General features: G+C 49.4%; 1 protein-coding gene across 3 annotated transcripts; it reads right to left on the bottom strand.

The window, feature by feature from the left end:
- Positions 1 to 746: 746 nt before the first annotated feature.
- Positions 747 to 16,350, bottom strand: WNT5A (Wnt family member 5A). Of its 3 annotated transcripts, none has more exons than XM_054838603.1 (5): positions 15,315 to 16,350; positions 11,723 to 11,856; positions 10,308 to 10,573; positions 5,195 to 5,487; positions 747 to 3,602 (listed from the first exon to the last, which is right to left on the bottom strand). In XM_054838603.1, exons 1-5 carry the CDS (start codon positions 15,318 to 15,320, stop codon positions 3,144 to 3,146), a joined length of 1,158 nt encoding a protein of 385 aa, XP_054694578.1. In that variant the 5' UTR covers positions 15,321 to 16,350; the 3' UTR covers positions 747 to 3,143. The 3 variants fall into 3 exon arrangements, with proteins under 3 accessions (XP_054694578.1, XP_054694579.1, XP_054694580.1); XM_054838604.1 differs by lacking the exon at positions 15,315 to 16,350 and adding an exon at positions 12,640 to 12,835; XM_054838605.1 differs by lacking the exon at positions 15,315 to 16,350 and adding an exon at positions 12,269 to 12,749.
- Positions 16,351 to 16,853: the final 503 nt, after the last annotated feature.

Here is a 16,853-nt window from a genome sequence, read left to right as displayed (position 1 = left end):
TGATGTACTCAGGAAATCAGTTCAAAGGAAAGCCAGTCTCAAAACAGGGAGCTTGGGATTTACATCAATTTTCATTTTCTGTTTTACTTCTTTACTACTAATACTTCGTTGTACTTGCCTTTTTTTTTTTTTTTTTTTTTTTAAAGGATTCTTCCCTCCATGCACGCTGACTTTCTGGGCAAGCTGTCCAAGGAAACACTGGTGAGCTCTCACCTCGCAGCTCCCGGGCAGTCGGACTGGTGGGGGGCACAACCGCACCCCGGCGACCGCACGCGCAACCCAAACCGCACAAACCCCAGTCCTGGAAACTCGTTGCCTTGGAAACCTTTGCTCACACGAGGATGCTGCGGCTGTCGCTGGGTTTACGGGAGGAAGCTGTTGGCAGGATCAGGCCCCGCTGACCCGGGATCCCTACGGGCAGCCTGGCAGCCGTATGCACACAGTTAGCACGGGCTCAGGTCCTTAGCCACTGCCAGTTAAGTACTTACCCCGCTCTAAAATGCTTTCTAGTTCACAGTTGCAAGGATTTGGGATGGGATTTGGGGGTTTTTTTCCCCCCTTTCTATTGAAGAAGTAGTTACATCTGTATGCCTGCTTAATATAGAAATAAAACTGCAAGATGTACTTTGTATGTTTGGCGAACAATCGCTTCCCTGTTTTACCACGTAGTAAATTTAAAAATCAACTCTGTTCGTTGTTTTAACAAACCCTTCTCTGAAAGATAATTAAAACCACTTCCCAATATACAACCAAAGTTTTATTTTTATAGTCTATCTTCCATTATGGCATAATCCTTTCTTTGTTTTTTAAACCAGTGAAATATACAAATCACGCAAGACAGAAATATGTACATTAAATGTACAGAACAGAGGAAAGGACATAGAAGATTTACATATCTGAATGACAAGTAAAATATTTTACATTAAATAGTGTTTTAATAGCTAGGATCATGAGATTCAGTTCTGCTCAGACAAAAGTCACTAAAAAGGAACATGAGGTGATTCAGCAAATGAAAAAAAAAATTATCGTGGTTTTTGTACAATAAAAACCAAAGTGACATATTCGATGAATTAGTGCTTTATTTATTTATCTTACTTTATTCTTTGCAAACATCTGAAGATGAGGGGTAAATATGTCCTTGTACAATAAATTAAGAGCAATAAAGCGCCATTTAAGAAGCTGATAAATGATCAAGATGAACTTAACGATACAGCTTAAAGGCTCATGAAAAGTTAAGGCTTTAGTACAACCAGGCTAAAGTGAAAGATTTTCCTCACTTGGTATTTGCAAAACCATTTTCTTTAGCTCGTTGGATGGGACTGAGTTGGAAAGAGGCACCTGAACCAATGGTGAAATCCTGTCTGACTACACAGCATCGGGGGGAACGCATGTTGTCCAACAAAAAACAATTTCCATCGCAAAACCTGAAAAGCAAGGGCCAAATGCAGCACGTTTTAGAGTTGGAAGGTGTCTCCTTTCAGCAATAATCAATAATGCCCTTAACGTCAGAGTGGAACAGAAGCGATCTCCAGACCAGTATCAGTTCAAGTGCAGGGTGCTGCCTCTACCAACCACCCAAGAAAGTCCTAACGCTGGGAGGAGGCTTATTCCTTTGTGATTATCCTTAAAACTTTTGAATGATAAAAGCTTTTAAAAAAAAATTTAAAAAAAAAACCCAACAAACCACCAAAAGGTTAGAATCAATCTAAAAACCTGAAGAGATCTGAAAAAGAAAATGAGGGATGAACTGCCCCTGTAATTTAGACATTTTATTATTATTCCTTAAATCATTAAAATATATATGTACAAAAAGCTTTGAAATATCAGACACCAGCAGACCACAGTTCTCCCATATATATGTTACTGCTCAAGTATAGGCTGAACAGTTGTAGTGTATATCTGCAATATATTATCTAAAGCATGTGTATTAAAGACATAGGATGATAAATTTGGTATTGCTGCAACATTTCATTGAACTATAATAGTCAGTTAATGTTATTAAAATATGAAACTATTGTCTCCTTGAGTGAAAGCGTTCCCAAAATCTGCGAAAAAAATAAAAATCAATCATTCCAAGAGTGGCCATCTAATGATTTATTTTCTCACATAAAATTAGAGGAGTTATTTGTCAAGCTGTGTTTTGAAAGACAGCCAGCTATTACACTGTTTTTAAGGCATTTTCAAATTTGAGGAATTCTGTTTTCTATGGGCTTTCCAGGCTGGGAGACCAAAACTGTTTGCAAGCATGCAGCTCCCCTCCGCCCAGCTACAGCGCTCCATGCAGTCTGCACCTCGGCTGCTCTCCACACTCGCTAGGAGCGAAGCACTGCTCTGCAAGATGAGACACGCGGACGTCACGATTAGCTAATAAGGCCGAATGCTACCTTGAAGAATACCTTTATTATTCATCAAGGCAGATTTTTTTTTTTTCTTTTTTTTGGTCTTGTTCGGTTCTGGAAGCAGGCACGGTGACTCAGGAATAGCGCAGTTGAAGCCTTTACGATCCCTTTGCTCTTTACCTTCCAATGACATTGCGTACTTAAGATTTGCAACTGACACCGCACTTCATGATGAATGTACCCCTTATTTACAGAGCCCTAAACGTACTGAACAGCTTTATATACCCTATTCTGATAACTTCTAGCGTCTGAAACTAAAAGTCACGGACAGGTCTGTGTGTTCCTCACATCCATAAGGATTGTTCTAACATCCCAAGCACGTTACATGGTTGCTCTGCCTACTGCACGTGTATTACATCCCATGGGACTAAATTAGGATATGTTGGATTTTCCCCTCAAGCTACTCTATTGTTTTTAAGAAAAGTCAACTTTTTTTTTTTTTTTTTACTTTGTAAAATAAATATTCTCAAGTTCTCCCCCATTATTGCCAAAAATATAAGCCGCACACAGTTCTGGGATGGACGCAGAGAGGGTTTCCAGGCACTTCTCTTTGCAACCTTTATATTTTTCTTTTTTCTTTCTTTTTTTTTTTCCCCTTCCCCTACCTTTTTTTTTTTTTTTTTTTTAAAATGAAGACAACTCGTTGGACTCTATAAATAAAGTGGAGATAGTCCTGTGGAAAAGGAGAGGGGCCTGCACCCCTTGCTGGCAGGTGGCTGCAGTTCCTCCCACCTCGTCCGTCCCCTATTTGCACACAAACTGGTCCACGATCTCTGTGCACAACTTGCATTTCACATAGCAGCACCAGTGGAACTTGCAGTGGCAGCGCTCTCGCTGCACCGTCTTGAACTGGTCGTACCCCCGGCCGCAGCACATGAGTTCGCAGCCGTCCATGCCCTCCGAGGTCTTATTGCAAAGGCGGCCCTGGGTGCCCAGGGACCCGGTGCTCTCGTTGCGCACGCAGTAGTCAGGGCTGGGATCGATGTAGACCAGGTCGTGGATGGTGGGTGCGTTGAAGCGGCTGTTCACTTGCACCAGCTTGCCCCGGCTGTTGAGTTTCATGGCAGCAGCGCTATCGTATTTCTCCTTCAGGGCATCGCCTACCTTGCGGAAATCGGCAAGCTGCAGCCAACAGGTCTTCAGGCTACAGGAACCAGAGACGCCGTGGCACTTACAGGCCACGTCAGCCAGGTTGTACACAGTCTGGAGAAGCCAGGGAGAGAAAGCAGAAGGGATGATGAAAGAACAGCATGGCTGTGAAAGCTTTTATTCCCCTCGGCTCCTGCCCTCCGTTACATTCCCACTTGCCCCTCCACAATATTCGCCTCGGCATCCTCATCCCTCCTGCAAGACGCTGGGAGGGAAGAGCGAGCGAGCAGACACACGTGCACCCCCAGCACCCCCGTTAGCGGGGAGGAGGAAGGGAGCGCTCTCGCCAGCCTCTCCCCGCCACAGAGACAGCCGCAGCAGCACAGACGCAGCCCAGACAGCAGCATCAGTCAGGCTGCGCTCGAATTTTAGGAATTCGCTCTCACGCCAGCAAAGGATTTTGCTGTTTCATTGAGAAATGTAAAACATCCCTTTATTTTCTATCTGAGTTCCTCTCTCTATTGATCTCTGCTTGAGGCTGCAATTAGGGAAAGAGTTAAGATTCCTCTTGCTCCTGGCTCGGCTGCAGCTGATTGTCTACTCTTGGCTCAGCATCCTCCTCCTATCCCAAATACTGCTCTGCAAGAGAGACTTCATCCAAGAAGAAACCCCCAAACACCTATGGGTGGGAGACAGAGCTACATAGCAATATCCTCTTTACAAAGCTTTGGCAGGGAAATATCAGTCGTTTGCCCTGTACAAATAGAAATAAGAGTCAGTGTTGACACTTCCCCAAAAATCCTGGGGTCTGACACATTAGATGATACTGTAGACAACTTCCACCCAGCAGTTAGAGAGTCTCAACGCTGCCAAATGGCACTGCAAAGATGGGGCTGAGGAAGGAAAAAACTGCTCGAGTCTCCGTAAGCAACTGTGAAAGTGTCATTTTTCTTCTTGCTAATAGTAAATTGGCGTGCCCATTGCTTTCAGACACCCGCCTCTCACATTTAAATACTATTAATTTTCAATTATCTTTCATCCTTCTTCACCTTAGAACACAAGTGTAAAGTCTCCAGCCGACTATTTCTGGCACTTCAAGCTCTAGGAAAATAATGATTTTGGCTCTTCATATTCAGACTATTAAAAAAAGAAAAGTTTACACCCATTCATTTAAGGCATTTTTGAGATTAAAGAAACCATAAAGACATGTTTAACCACAGAAGACCATGTTTTCTAATAATATGGAGGAGCTTTTCACATCCTCTTAAAGCAGGGGAAAAAAAAAAAAAAGTCAGAACAATCCTGCGGCACAATTCCAGCCTGGGAAGCCCAGCGTGTCCCTCTTCCCTCTGACACACACTGTCCTGGTTGGAAATGCAAACTAATAAAATTCTGTTCTGCAGAGGAGCCACAGCGAGCAGGGCACTTTTAATGAAACAACACGGAGGGAAACACAACACGCTTCGGTCCCAGTCCTCCCCCGTGGGGAAGCAGTAGGGCTGTCAGACAACCAGAAGCAACCCAAATTCATACCCTCCCCACCCACCTACACCCTGTATTTGCTGTTTTCTTGCTTTGTGCGTCAAAACGGAGACAAGTAGGGGTGGGTGGTCACCGCCCCGCACTGCTCTGTGCCCCGCCGAGGCACGGCTTGCCCCCAAAGGAGGGACGGGGACAGAGGGACACGCTGTTTCACAGCCACTTACTCTTCTCCCGGCCTCATTGTTGTGCAGGTTCATCATGATGCGGGCGCTCTCGTAGGAGCCTCTCTGGTAAACCCTCTCGCGCTCCCGGGCGTCAACAAACTCCTTGGCGAAGCGGTATCCGTATTCGATGTTATCCCCGCAGCCGCCCCAAAGCCAGTCCCGGGGCAAGTCCTTGGGCCGCGCTGCTCGGCTGCAGCCGCAGGAGGAGAGCTCGCCCTCCCGGCAGGCACGGCTCATGGCGTTGACCACCCCGGCCGCGCTCACCGCATAGGTGAACGCCGTCTCCCGGCTGCCTGCGCGGAAACATAAGCGGTGTTAGGGGAGAGCCCACGCGCACCGCTCCCTGCCCGCTGGTGAGCCGGGAGGGCAAAGGCTCTCCAGGAGCCGCCAAAATTCATTCGCCTACTAAAAAGGTAGAGGAACCCCGAACCGTGCCGCTCAAAACGTCTTCGCTCTGACAAGACCAAGCGAAACCAACCCATTAGAGCGCACGGGGTGTTTGTGAAGAGCAGGAGGCGTTTCTCGTTCACGTGGGTGACAGCTTGGACGAGGGAGCGGGGAGGAGGTGAACTGGGGCCGGAGCATGATGCCAGCAGGGCTGAAGCAACCGTGCCTGCGTGTGAGGGGCGGAAAGGGAAACAGACACCCTGTCTTTCAGAAAAAAGAGATGTTAAATACAACTTTTAAAAGTCTGGTTCTTAAATTACTACTTCTCAAACATGATTTATGCCGTTCACCCACTTGTTCCAATTTATTTAAAGTTCCAGTGTTTTACAAAGCCTCCTGGTATCAAAAGAAACGCGCGACAGAGTAACACACAACTTTTCACCCTACGCATAAGCCAGGCACTTCTGTAGGAGGCTATTTAAAACTAACAACAACCTGTGCTGTTTAGTATCCACCACTCCAGCTCATGTGAATATGGCAAGTGACTCCATGGACAATCATCTTTACAAATTACAGGGAAGAAAAAGCCCTTGGCACAGCGCGGCCTTGAAGGTTTTCTCCTGCATCTGGTGCCCTTAAATGGAAATTGAAAACCTCGAGTTTCAAACTTTTGGAAGAAGTTACCATACCCACAACGCAAGATATGGCCACGTACCATCCCCTTGACACTATCTAACCCCACCTTTATTTAGAGCCTGACTTCCCCTGTCGCTTTTCCAAGGGTGCCACAAGATCTGACTACCAGTAGAAAAGCTTTCAAACAACCAACAAAAAAACCCCACAAAACTTGCACCAGAGAGCCCACTTCAAGGTTTTATTTTTTTCTTAAGAAATGCTTAAGAGACAGCATCCTACTGGGTCTTTTCCAAGAAAGTTCCCAGAATGACTGAGAACAGACTAATTTCTTTTTTTTTTTTGTTACTTTTTATATGAGTTAAGTTTTATTCCTAATCTTTAGTCCAATCGCTAGATCAAGCTAGTTTTTAATCTTGATTTTACAAGATTTTTCTTAGGGAACAGCATGGGCCTTTGTAAAATTAGGGCTTTAAGAGGTTACATTTTGGACATGTCATATGTATTTAGGCAGCAACATTCTGAGGCAGAAACTCTTTGTACAAGACCTACCATAACAGGTCAAATCTAACAGGAGCTTTTGAGCACTTCTGGAACATAAATAATTTGCAGCCTGGTCCACATTTAACGTCAAGATGACACCACGCTCAGAGCAGCCTTTAGTAAGTAGCCAATTTTAGTAATAGAGGCTGGTTTTAAATGGGAAAAATCAGAAGTCTTATGTTGGGAAAGACCAGATTTAAGGAAGATGAGAAGCACTTTGCTCCCTTGCTTACAGTGGTCTGTTCTCACAGACACCTGCTCATGGAAGTACTTACATGAATTACGGGTATAAAGGTTACAGGAGCAGCCTTTTCAGTTAAAAAAGATTTGGCTTTATGCGGTGACTTATGCCTTGTATTTACTGCAAACTATAGCAGGGGGAACCTCATACAGATTTTAATGTTCCCGTTTGTTCCGTAACACGCATTTTTGGATTAATTCCTTAAGAAAAATTTCCACTAGATTGAGAGGAAAGAAACGTGGTCTGCTTCGGACCACAGGACTCGCCTCTTCCGTTCCGTTTTATTCTTTTTCATGTTTAGTTAGCTCATGCTTTCGCATGGTTAACTACGCCATTTACTGCAGGACTTAAACTCATAAAGCTGACTTTTTTTGACTAGTTTTCATTATTATCCTGGAGCATATTTTAAAGAACTTACTCTTAGTGGGAAGGAGAAGGAAAGGCTGGGGTACAGAAAGGAGAGTTGGCCCCCAAGTTCCCTCCTTGAATATTTAGGCAAATTCTAACCAGCATCAGCTGCTGAAGCAGATTTCGAGCCCCCGGAGGTTGCAAACCAACACTGTCTCAAGTCATTGACCCCAGGAACACATTAAGAGTGATGGTTCCACATGGATGAGTTACTCTGCCATTTTTTTCTTTTTTTTTTTTTTTGTTTTTAAGCCTTTAGACACAACTGTGCTCTCCTTCACTGTCAGACATATCTGTCTTTTCCCACAGTCCAGCATTTCTCTCCATTGTAGCCATGGCAAGGAAACAGACATTCCAAACACGTTCGAGTCCCCTCTCTCCCATATATATAAAACATAGAAATGGAACTGTTCAATATACACGCACTGTAAGAAGCCACCCACAGAGCAAGGAGCTGAGCTTTACACTTGACATGAATAAGTATGCAAGAACAGAACAATTTTTTTTATACCTGAACACAAGATACAAAATGTTCTTTGTCTTGTATTTTAAAAGCATTCACCACCAGGCAAGCTGGCATCAGTGAACTGGACCCCAACTACACCAAGATGTTGGGGAAGGATCCAGTTATTTTCTTTGATGTTAGCACTTCTCAGCCGTTCGCAAAGCCCAAGCTCAGCCAGCCCTGGGCCGACCATGGAGCCAGGAGATGGCGCAAGGCAGAGAAGGCAGCAAGGACCATGGCCTGACCCGGGAACCAGCAGCAAAGAGCAGCAGAGAACAAAAGCCCTAAAATTTTGCCGTTCATAAGCCACAGAGCAAGTTTCCAAACCCAATGCTAGGTTTATTTGTACAGCTTTAGCTAACTTTGCAGGATAAATCCTGGAAGAAAGACTGTCCATTTATTCACTGGGGTAATTACTGTGCTGTCAGTCAGTGCTTCGCCTAGGCGCTCTCCTGCGCACAGCCAGCGACCGACAGCGCGTCCATAGCTCGGATGACAAAGTCCTCCCAAACTATGTGCATTCAGATCCTGACTACCATCTTCTCACGTCAGTGAGAGTAAGGAGTATCCGACAGTCCCTAACATGCCAGGGTACTGCAGGCTGAAGGAAAACTGAATCGGGGTCTAAAAGTACCCATTTTTCCTTCTCTCTGAGGAACAGCAACTGGTCGTTACCGAAGGTCAGCATGAAATAATACAACTGTTACCCACAACACCTTTCTTGTTCTCAGTGAATACGCTCTTTAGGCTCTTTAACTCTTGAATATGGCTATTAACCTTGCTTCCATCTGCAATTAGAATAAGTGGCTTAATTACATGATGAATTGCTGTGTAGACATCAGCTAATACAGTCATATTCATCAGAAGGGTGCGGCAAAGTTATTTAACTTGAAAGAAACCACCTTTAAATAGATCTGTCATACTTGGGGAGGGCAGAAACATCTACTCCAGAGACAGACACCACAAATCACAGGCCTAATCCTGTGCATTTCTTCACACCAACAGTCCCCTTGAGCTAATTTTCACTTGCTTGCATAATAAATAAGGGCTGAAGGATGAAGGTCTAAATTTTAAACAGATTATTTTTCTGACATTTGTTAGATTATTAGAACAGAAAGGTGTACAGAACAAGTTTTCTTTTGTGTTTCATATGCTTTTAGACTTTTGCTCAGGTAGGGTAAAAAGAACCAAACTCGGGGGGGGGGGTTAATACTGTACTTGCAAAAAGCCTAGGGAAGGTAATTTATCTAAAATCAGCTATTTCAATTAGGTACTTTCATGCAATAGATTTTTTTTATTTGTCTGACAATCTCCAAATAAAAACTTCTTCTGATATATTCCTTCAACCTTAACTGGAGTTAGCCCATTTACAGATAAACCTAGCTTGAGTTTGATTTTAAAACTTTATTTTTTTAAAGCAGGACAGAAAACCACTGATGTAAAAGCTTTACTTTACATCTCTAACTAAAAAGCACTGCTGAGTTTGTCAGTGTACCGATCACTAGGTAAAAGATTACAGCTGTCACCCAGAAGAATAGGCTTTTTTCAGTTGCATACACAGAATCAGCAATCTGACTTGGGAAAGTCAGAGGAAGGTTTCACCATGGTTCAACAGCACTGGTTAAAATTTTGCCAAGGACTTTAAAATACGATGAGGTCCTTAAACGACAGGAAAGGCAAAAGGCAGGCAGCACGTGAGCATCGGAGAAGCCCATTTCAAAGAGGATCTGATAGGGAAGGGGTTGGGTGCCCACCAAATTGTGATAAGCTGTTAAACAGGAATCTGGCTCTCTTACCAGCCACGTGATTACATTAAATGCGAGTTACAAGGACAATCACATATTTTGGCCTGATAGAACTGATTTCATAAAAACTCCCCTGCTACATTATTTTTAACATAAATCTACCTTTCTCAAAAAGGGAGAAAAGTTACCAGATCTGGAAATAAGCAAGAAGGAATTGCCTATAAACACTAATAGACAGAGCAGCTAATTTTCAGTTAGCCTCCAGACCAAGAGCAATTTATTATGCAGCCGCTAACTTTGGAACTAGACATGGACATCTTTAATTTTACAAGACACTCCTGTTTTTAATTCTCTTAGGTTGCCTTCATTTTGTCCCAGGTTTTCCAAAAGCAGATTTCAGGGCCGCATTTTCCTTTCTCCTCTATTCCCATATGCAAATATATATTCCTACTTTGTTTTCCAAGACACATGGCTGGACAGCGGTGGGAAATCACCTCCAGCTAAAAATAATTAAACTCCTTTGCCAACTTTTAAAAACACTTGATTGTATACAGAACTCAGTAAGAACCTGGCAAGAGTTTCAAGTGCAGAACAGTACGTGCCATACATATCCTTAGACAAGAGTTTAATCATAAAGATGTTGCTTCCTACCTATCTGCATGACTCTGCCAAAAACAGAGTTGTTGTCCACAGTGCTGCAATTCCATCTTCTATGTCTGAACTGATACTGGCACTCCTTAATGCCCGTCTTTGCACCCTCTCCAATGAACTGCATATGGTCCTGATACAATTGGCAGAGTTTCTTCTGTCCTTGGGAAAGCCCTGCTAGCTGGCTACATAGTGGCTGGGCTCCTATTATATATACCTCTGACATCTGAACAGGGTTCATGGGGTTCATAGGGTTCATCCCTAAAGACCTGCATAAAGAAAGATTTGGATTAATAAAGAGAAGACTCAAAAAAAAAAAAAAGAAGAAAAAAAAAGCCTATAAATCCAAAAGAAAACTGTATCTTATACAGCAGTATACAACTCCTGGTTTTGCTAACAGGTGAGAAAAAAACCACTTAAATATGAAACTTTTGTTTTAAAGATAGCACAGACCAGAAGTTATTAGTTCCCATCCATGTGGTTATCAACAATACATTAGGGACTGAAGTAAGACGCAGACTTGGAAGACTTGCATCTACACAGTCCTTTACTAACTTAAATGGACGTAGTAAAAATAACAGAAGCTGCAAACAACTGCAAGGCCAGAAAAATAAATAAAGCAAAACCAAAAAAAGCCCCCCAATTTATTTTAACACACATTTTAGATTTAAGTCTGGATTTTTCAATCTGTTCTACCATAAACAAACAGAGAGACCTTTAATAAGCTAGAAGTTAGAAACTTGCTACAGCCTACTTCTAGCTTCTTCCGAACGACACACAAAACCACGGAGGCAAGTATATTCACTATAAACAAAATCAACTTTGTTTTCTTAATTCTTAAAGTGCTCTTCACATAATACATTTCAATTAAAAAGTGGCCTTTAATCTGAAAAGGATCATTTGAAACAGCAGAGAAACACCTATTTCAAGAACTCCCAACATCGCACACTTTACAGAAACAATTTGCCAAAGCAGAAATTTAAATGTGCTTCTTTGTACCAAAGTATATTTATAAACATTTAAGTTACAGAAAAGTTCAAACCGAAACTTTAATAAAAGTTTTTACTTGTAAATCAACATTCTCTCTTATATACACAAAATTTCTAATCTAAGGGAGTTGAACCGACTCTTTTAAAAGAGAAACAATTCTGGTAATTTAAGGATGATCAAATCCATAGAGAATCTACCGTACAGCATTCTAAAAACTGAATTTTACAACATGAGATGTTGCACGTTTACACTTATTCAAGAGAGCCGTTCATTTTACTACACAACGTATTGCAACTAAAACATTACTCCCCTGCTGTCTCCTTCATGCGGTACTCCCTCAGAAACAAAGTACATAAGAAGTAAATAGACATTTAATCAAGCAAATCTTGACACCCCCTTTTAAAATCAAGTCAATACAAGATGCTTACCACCAAGAGCTGGCTTCTATTACAACCTGGGTAAAAGAGGAGAAAATGGCCAGAGCCACTATGAGGTACTGAGAAGCCATTGTACTGCCAACTGTCCCCAAAGCACCTCCTTGGATTAATACTGCAGTGGATTTCTAGAGGGGGGAGAAAAAGGATCAGATTGTTTATTGCTTCTCAGACCATTTTCGAGCATTCAAGTTTAAACAACGGAAGTATCCGGGCCCCTTTTAACTTGACTCTGACTCGCCTGCCCTTCTCCCCGCCGAGGCTCTGGTGCCAGACGCAGGCACGTCGCTGCTCCCGCTCCACCGGGCAAAACCCACCCACGCACCCCCACCCCCCCGCGGACACCGCCTTCCCGGGGCGGCCGCAGCACCGACCCGCGCCCGCCTGCCCCGGCCCCGCCGCTCCCCGCACCCCGCCCGCGGCGGGACGGGACGGGACCGCCGCTCCGGACACGGGGGACCCCATCCCCGCCACCCCGCCCGGCCACCCCCTCTGCCCCGGGGGCTACAGGCGACCCACGGGCCCCGGGCCGGGCATTACCCCATCGCTCCCCGCTCCGGAGCCAGCATCGTGGACACGAAACGCTCCTAGCTGGCTAAAGGTGGCTTCAGGTTTGCAAAGCCCGAGCGGGAAGGGGGGAGCAGGCCGGTGCCACGAGGGAGTCGGTGCCGCGGGGGGGGCCCGGCAGCTCCCACCCGGGGACGATGCGGCCGGTCCTCGCCCTTCCCCGCCGGCCGGGGAAGGCGCTCCCCCGCTGCCCCCTAAACCATCTCGCCGCAGCCTCCGTGCTGCGCCGCCGCCCGCTCTCCGCGATCGCCGAGGCAGCCCCGAGCTCCGCGCTGGCGCCGCGGTGACAGAACCGACGGCGGCCCCCGGGCCCCGCCGGGGTCGGTACCGGTCCGGGGAGGTACCAGGAGCGACAAGGGGCGGCTCCGCGTCCCGACCGGGGCCCTGCAACAACCAGGCTGCCGTCTTGGAAGTCAAACTCTTCCCCCGACAGGTTCCGCGATCACCATCTGCGTCCTCACACGGGACTCTTTAACTTGCTAACCAGTGCCATTCACGGATTTTTATTTCCCCTCCCCTCGGAAGGAAAAAAAAAAAAAAAGACAAAAAAAAAAAAGACATTTCGACACTTGGGGGCTCCCTATTCATTCTCAAAAAGCCCTGAATGCCGAAATGAAGGTGCTCTTAATTCTAATTTATTTCTGTTTGCGAAGGGTCGGGAGGAGAGGACCGATCGCAGCGCCGCGGCGGGATGTGGGGCTGACAAGAAACCTGCCCGGAGACACGCGGGGAAGCTGCACTCAGCGTGGGGGCCCGCACGCGTGTGCGTACGGAGCACCGTGCCGCTCATCGCCGCCGCGCCGGGGCTGCAGCCCGGGGACGAAGCCTCCCTACGGCCCTGGCCGCCTCCTGCGGGTTAAATAGCTCCGGCCCGGGGGAGCCCCCAGTGCCTCGCTGCTGGGGTGGGGGAATGGGAGCCGGTCTCCCGCAGCAGAAGGAGCCTGTCCGGTGTAAATGAGATCAATCCCGGGAAAGTACGAAAGCCGAGGGCATATTCAGCAAGGGACGAGGCGAAGCAAGGTGTGCGAGGAGCTCGCTGCGACACCCAAAAGCCAACGTGTTGGGGTTTTTTTTCTTACATCTGTTAGGTCTTAAAATAGTAACAATAATAAAGAAGTGTCGTGGAACAGCCCGAGCCCTAAGGATGTCGGAGACGCCGATGCCCAAGCGGGACCCTAGCAGACGTGCAGCTCCCCGACCCAGCAGCCAGCCGCTGCACGCCGAGCTGCCCCGGAGGGGCGGGCAGCCGAGGCCCGCCGGGCGCGGAGGGAGCCGGTGGCCGGGGTACCGCGGGGAGGGGGGGCAGTGCCGCCACTGCAAGACCCTGGCGGCGGGGCCAAAGCCCCTCTGCCCCGTTCAAAGGGCCCGGGGAGGGGCGGGGGGGGGCTGGCCGACGCCACAACCAGCGCTGCATCGGCCCGGAGCCCCGGAGCCCCCGAGCCCCGTCCCGGCGGCCCCGGGCGAGCTGTGCTGCCCCGCTCCCAACAGGGGGCGGCCTCGGCCGCCGCAGCCCCGGGAGGCGACAGGGACGGGCGGCGGCTGCCCCTCCGACGGCACCTCCCGCTCCTCATCATCCCTGTTATCGCCCTCCTCGTCCTCCTGACACGGCGCTGCGTGGCGAGGTGGGACGAGGCACCTGCGCCCGGGGCCGCGGGCGGGGGCCCGGCCCCTGCAGCCCGTCCCTTCTGCACGCAGCAGCTGACAAACTACCATCAAAAACAAAACAACAAAAAAAGCCAGCGAAGGAAAAAAAAAAAAAAAAGACTCGCCGGCAGCATGGCAGCATTGGCTATCAGGAGTGTGAGGCACCATTTCCAACTTTGTAGGGCCGCGGAGATTGGGTTTTGGTATTTAATGCACCCCATGCGGAGCCCGCGCTCTTTGCTGAGATGAAAAGGGAGGTTTTTACAGATCTTGCAGCCGCGGGATCGCCTGTGATCCTGTTTTACACGGGGTGTCTGGAAAGCCTGCTAAGGCATCTGGTTTTCTGGGAGCACTACCTGCGGGAAGGCGGCATCCAGAGCCCCGGCTCCGGGGGGCTGTAAACCGCGGCGGCCTCCGCGGGAGGCGCAGCGGCTCCGCGGGGAACCCCCCCGGCCGCCCCCTGCTCCCCGCTGCGCCTTTACATCCATTTTGGACGGGCGAGACCAGGTTTCACGTTTGCAGAGAAAGGCACTCGCCGGGTCCCCAGCCCAGCTCTCTCCTACCGGGGATGCGGAGGGGGGTGTTTTCCAGGGGGGTTTAAGGCGCACCTCCGTCCTCCCCTCCGCGCCAGCTGCGGCCGGGGAAAAGCCTCGCTTCTCGGCCCAACTGAACTCTCCGTGACCCTCCGAGCGCAACCGATTTAGCATACAATTGGCAATTAAAAACAAATAAACAACAAAAAGCCAACAGCCTTTCCAACATGGAGTCCTCGCAGCACGAAGGGGACCCCGAGGAGCCGCGCTCCTCCGCTCTGACCCAGGCGGGACCCTCTGCAGATGCAGAGTGATAATCTCCAGAAACTTAGAATAAAATTAAAAAGGAGGGGGGGGGGGGGCTGACTCTGGGTCCTCCGCTGGCCCCCAGCCAGCTCTCCTTAAAGGTACAGGCCACCATTAGCGCCGACGTTGAGCTCCTCCATAGCGATCCTCCTCGGGAAAGTTTGGGAAGTTTGGAAAGATGTCTTTAAACTCGAGTTAGGAGCCGCTGCCAGAAAGATGCACCGGGACGCGGCGGGCAAAGCGAGCCCAGCAAGTGTCCCTGCGGCGGGCAGCCTCTCTTCGGGGGGGAAATTTAAAAAGAGAAGGAAAAAAAGAAAATAAAGGAGCTTTTTTTTTTTTTTTTCCAAGCGGGGAGCAGCACTCTGCGCGGTGGGTGAAAGCGGAGAGGTGGGAGCGCCCGGGAAGGAGAGGGCCGCCCCGCGGCCGGGGACCCGCGCCCGCGCAGGGCCGCGCCCCGCCAAGGTGCTGCCCACCCTGCGCGTCCGCGGCGGCGGCCCCCTGCGGCGCGGAGCCACCCGCGCCCCGCGCGGACTCACCTCCATTGCCGCGGGATCACCGAGCGAGAGCAGCCAAGTAATCCAAGCAGAGCAGGAGGGGAAAGGGCGAGGCGAAAGTAAAATCCTGGATCGCAGGAGCCGGGCGGTATCCTCCCAAGCAGCGGACGGCGGTGGCTGCCGAGGGAGCGTGGGGGCCCGCGGAGCTGGCGGGGGGCGGCGGGCGAGCGGTCGCTCTGTCCGGCGTGGGCTGAGCGTGTCCGACTGCGGAGCGGGGCAGCAGTGCAGCCTTCTTTCCAAGGTCCATCAGCAATCACAGTAATTAGGGCTTTCCACCACCAGAAGAAGAAGGAGGCAAAAAAAAAAAAAAAAGCCAAAAAAAAAAAGCCAACCCAACACACGCACACAGCGCCCGTGGGCGTGATTGTGCGGAAGCAAATAAAAATCTTCACAAGCGGCAGCGAAAGCGCCGCGGGCGACGATCCGTCCCACCAGCCCAGGTGGTGCCGCCGCGGGGCTCCCCGCGCTCCCACCCGGCCCCCGGCAGCGCTCGGGCCGCCGACGCGCCCCCTCCGCGGCTCGGCGCGGACCGGGCAAGAGGGGACGAGTGGAGCCGAGCGGGCGCAGGGCTCCCCCCTGCCCGCCCTCCTTCACTTGCTTAAAGGCTGGGCGGTGCGGCGCCGGGCGTCCGCGGCTGCAGAGCCATCCTGGGGCTGGCTCCCTCCATTTTACACAGAGAAGAAAAAGCCAAAAAAAAAAAAAAAAAAAAGCCCAACAGAAAAAGAAGTTTCTGCACAACCGGGGAAGGGGGAGGGAGGGGGTCTTGTGCACGCGTGTGTCTGTCTTACGGGGCGACTGATCCTGCAAGGCGAGTAGGGGCAGGGGGAGGGGAGAAGTCCGGGGCTTCAGGCGCTGCGGCTCCCCCAGTCCATCGCTGGCAAAGGCACCCAGCGCCGGGGAGCAAGTTACGCGCGGGAGATCGAGCCGGAGCAGACGGCGTCGCGCTGCAGCCGACCCTTCCTCCTCGAGGCTCTGCCCCCCGCCCACTGCAGGCGGCCCGACTCCCCCCGTGTCTCTCCCTCGCTTCTCTTCACCCCACTGCTTAAAACTGTTTTAAAAAAAAAAAAAGAAAAAGAAAAAAAAAGTTGGAGAGCCAACGGCAGCTGAAAAACTTTCCCCGTAGCGCATGCGCCCGGAGCCGACCTATTGCAGCCTGGACTGGATTTTAAAGCTGTACGGCAGCGAGCGGGACCCCGGTAGAGCCCCGGGGCGGGCGGGGGACGGTCGGTTTCTGCGGCCGCTGCGCGTCCCTGGAGCGCGCCCGCCCGCCCCGGCTGAGCCCCGCGCCGCCGGGCCCTTCTCGATGGCCAAGCCCGGCGTGAGACACCGTGAACACAAACTCTTCTCGCAAAAGCGGTGCCCTCCACGCTCACCGCGTCCGGACGTGTGGGTGCGGGAGTGCCCGGCCTGCCCTGTGCCACCAGCACCGCCGGCTGGTTATCCTGGGGCGGGGGACACACGCGCACTCACACGTACACACACACACACACACGATAATCGGCCGTGCCGGCCCCGCAGAGC

This window comes from Grus americana, chromosome 11, assembly GCF_028858705.1.
Source record: "Grus americana isolate bGruAme1 chromosome 11, bGruAme1.mat, whole genome shotgun sequence".
NCBI lineage: Eukaryota > Metazoa > Chordata > Aves > Gruiformes > Gruidae > Grus > Grus americana.
This window is presented reverse-complemented; position numbering and strand designations above follow the sequence as displayed.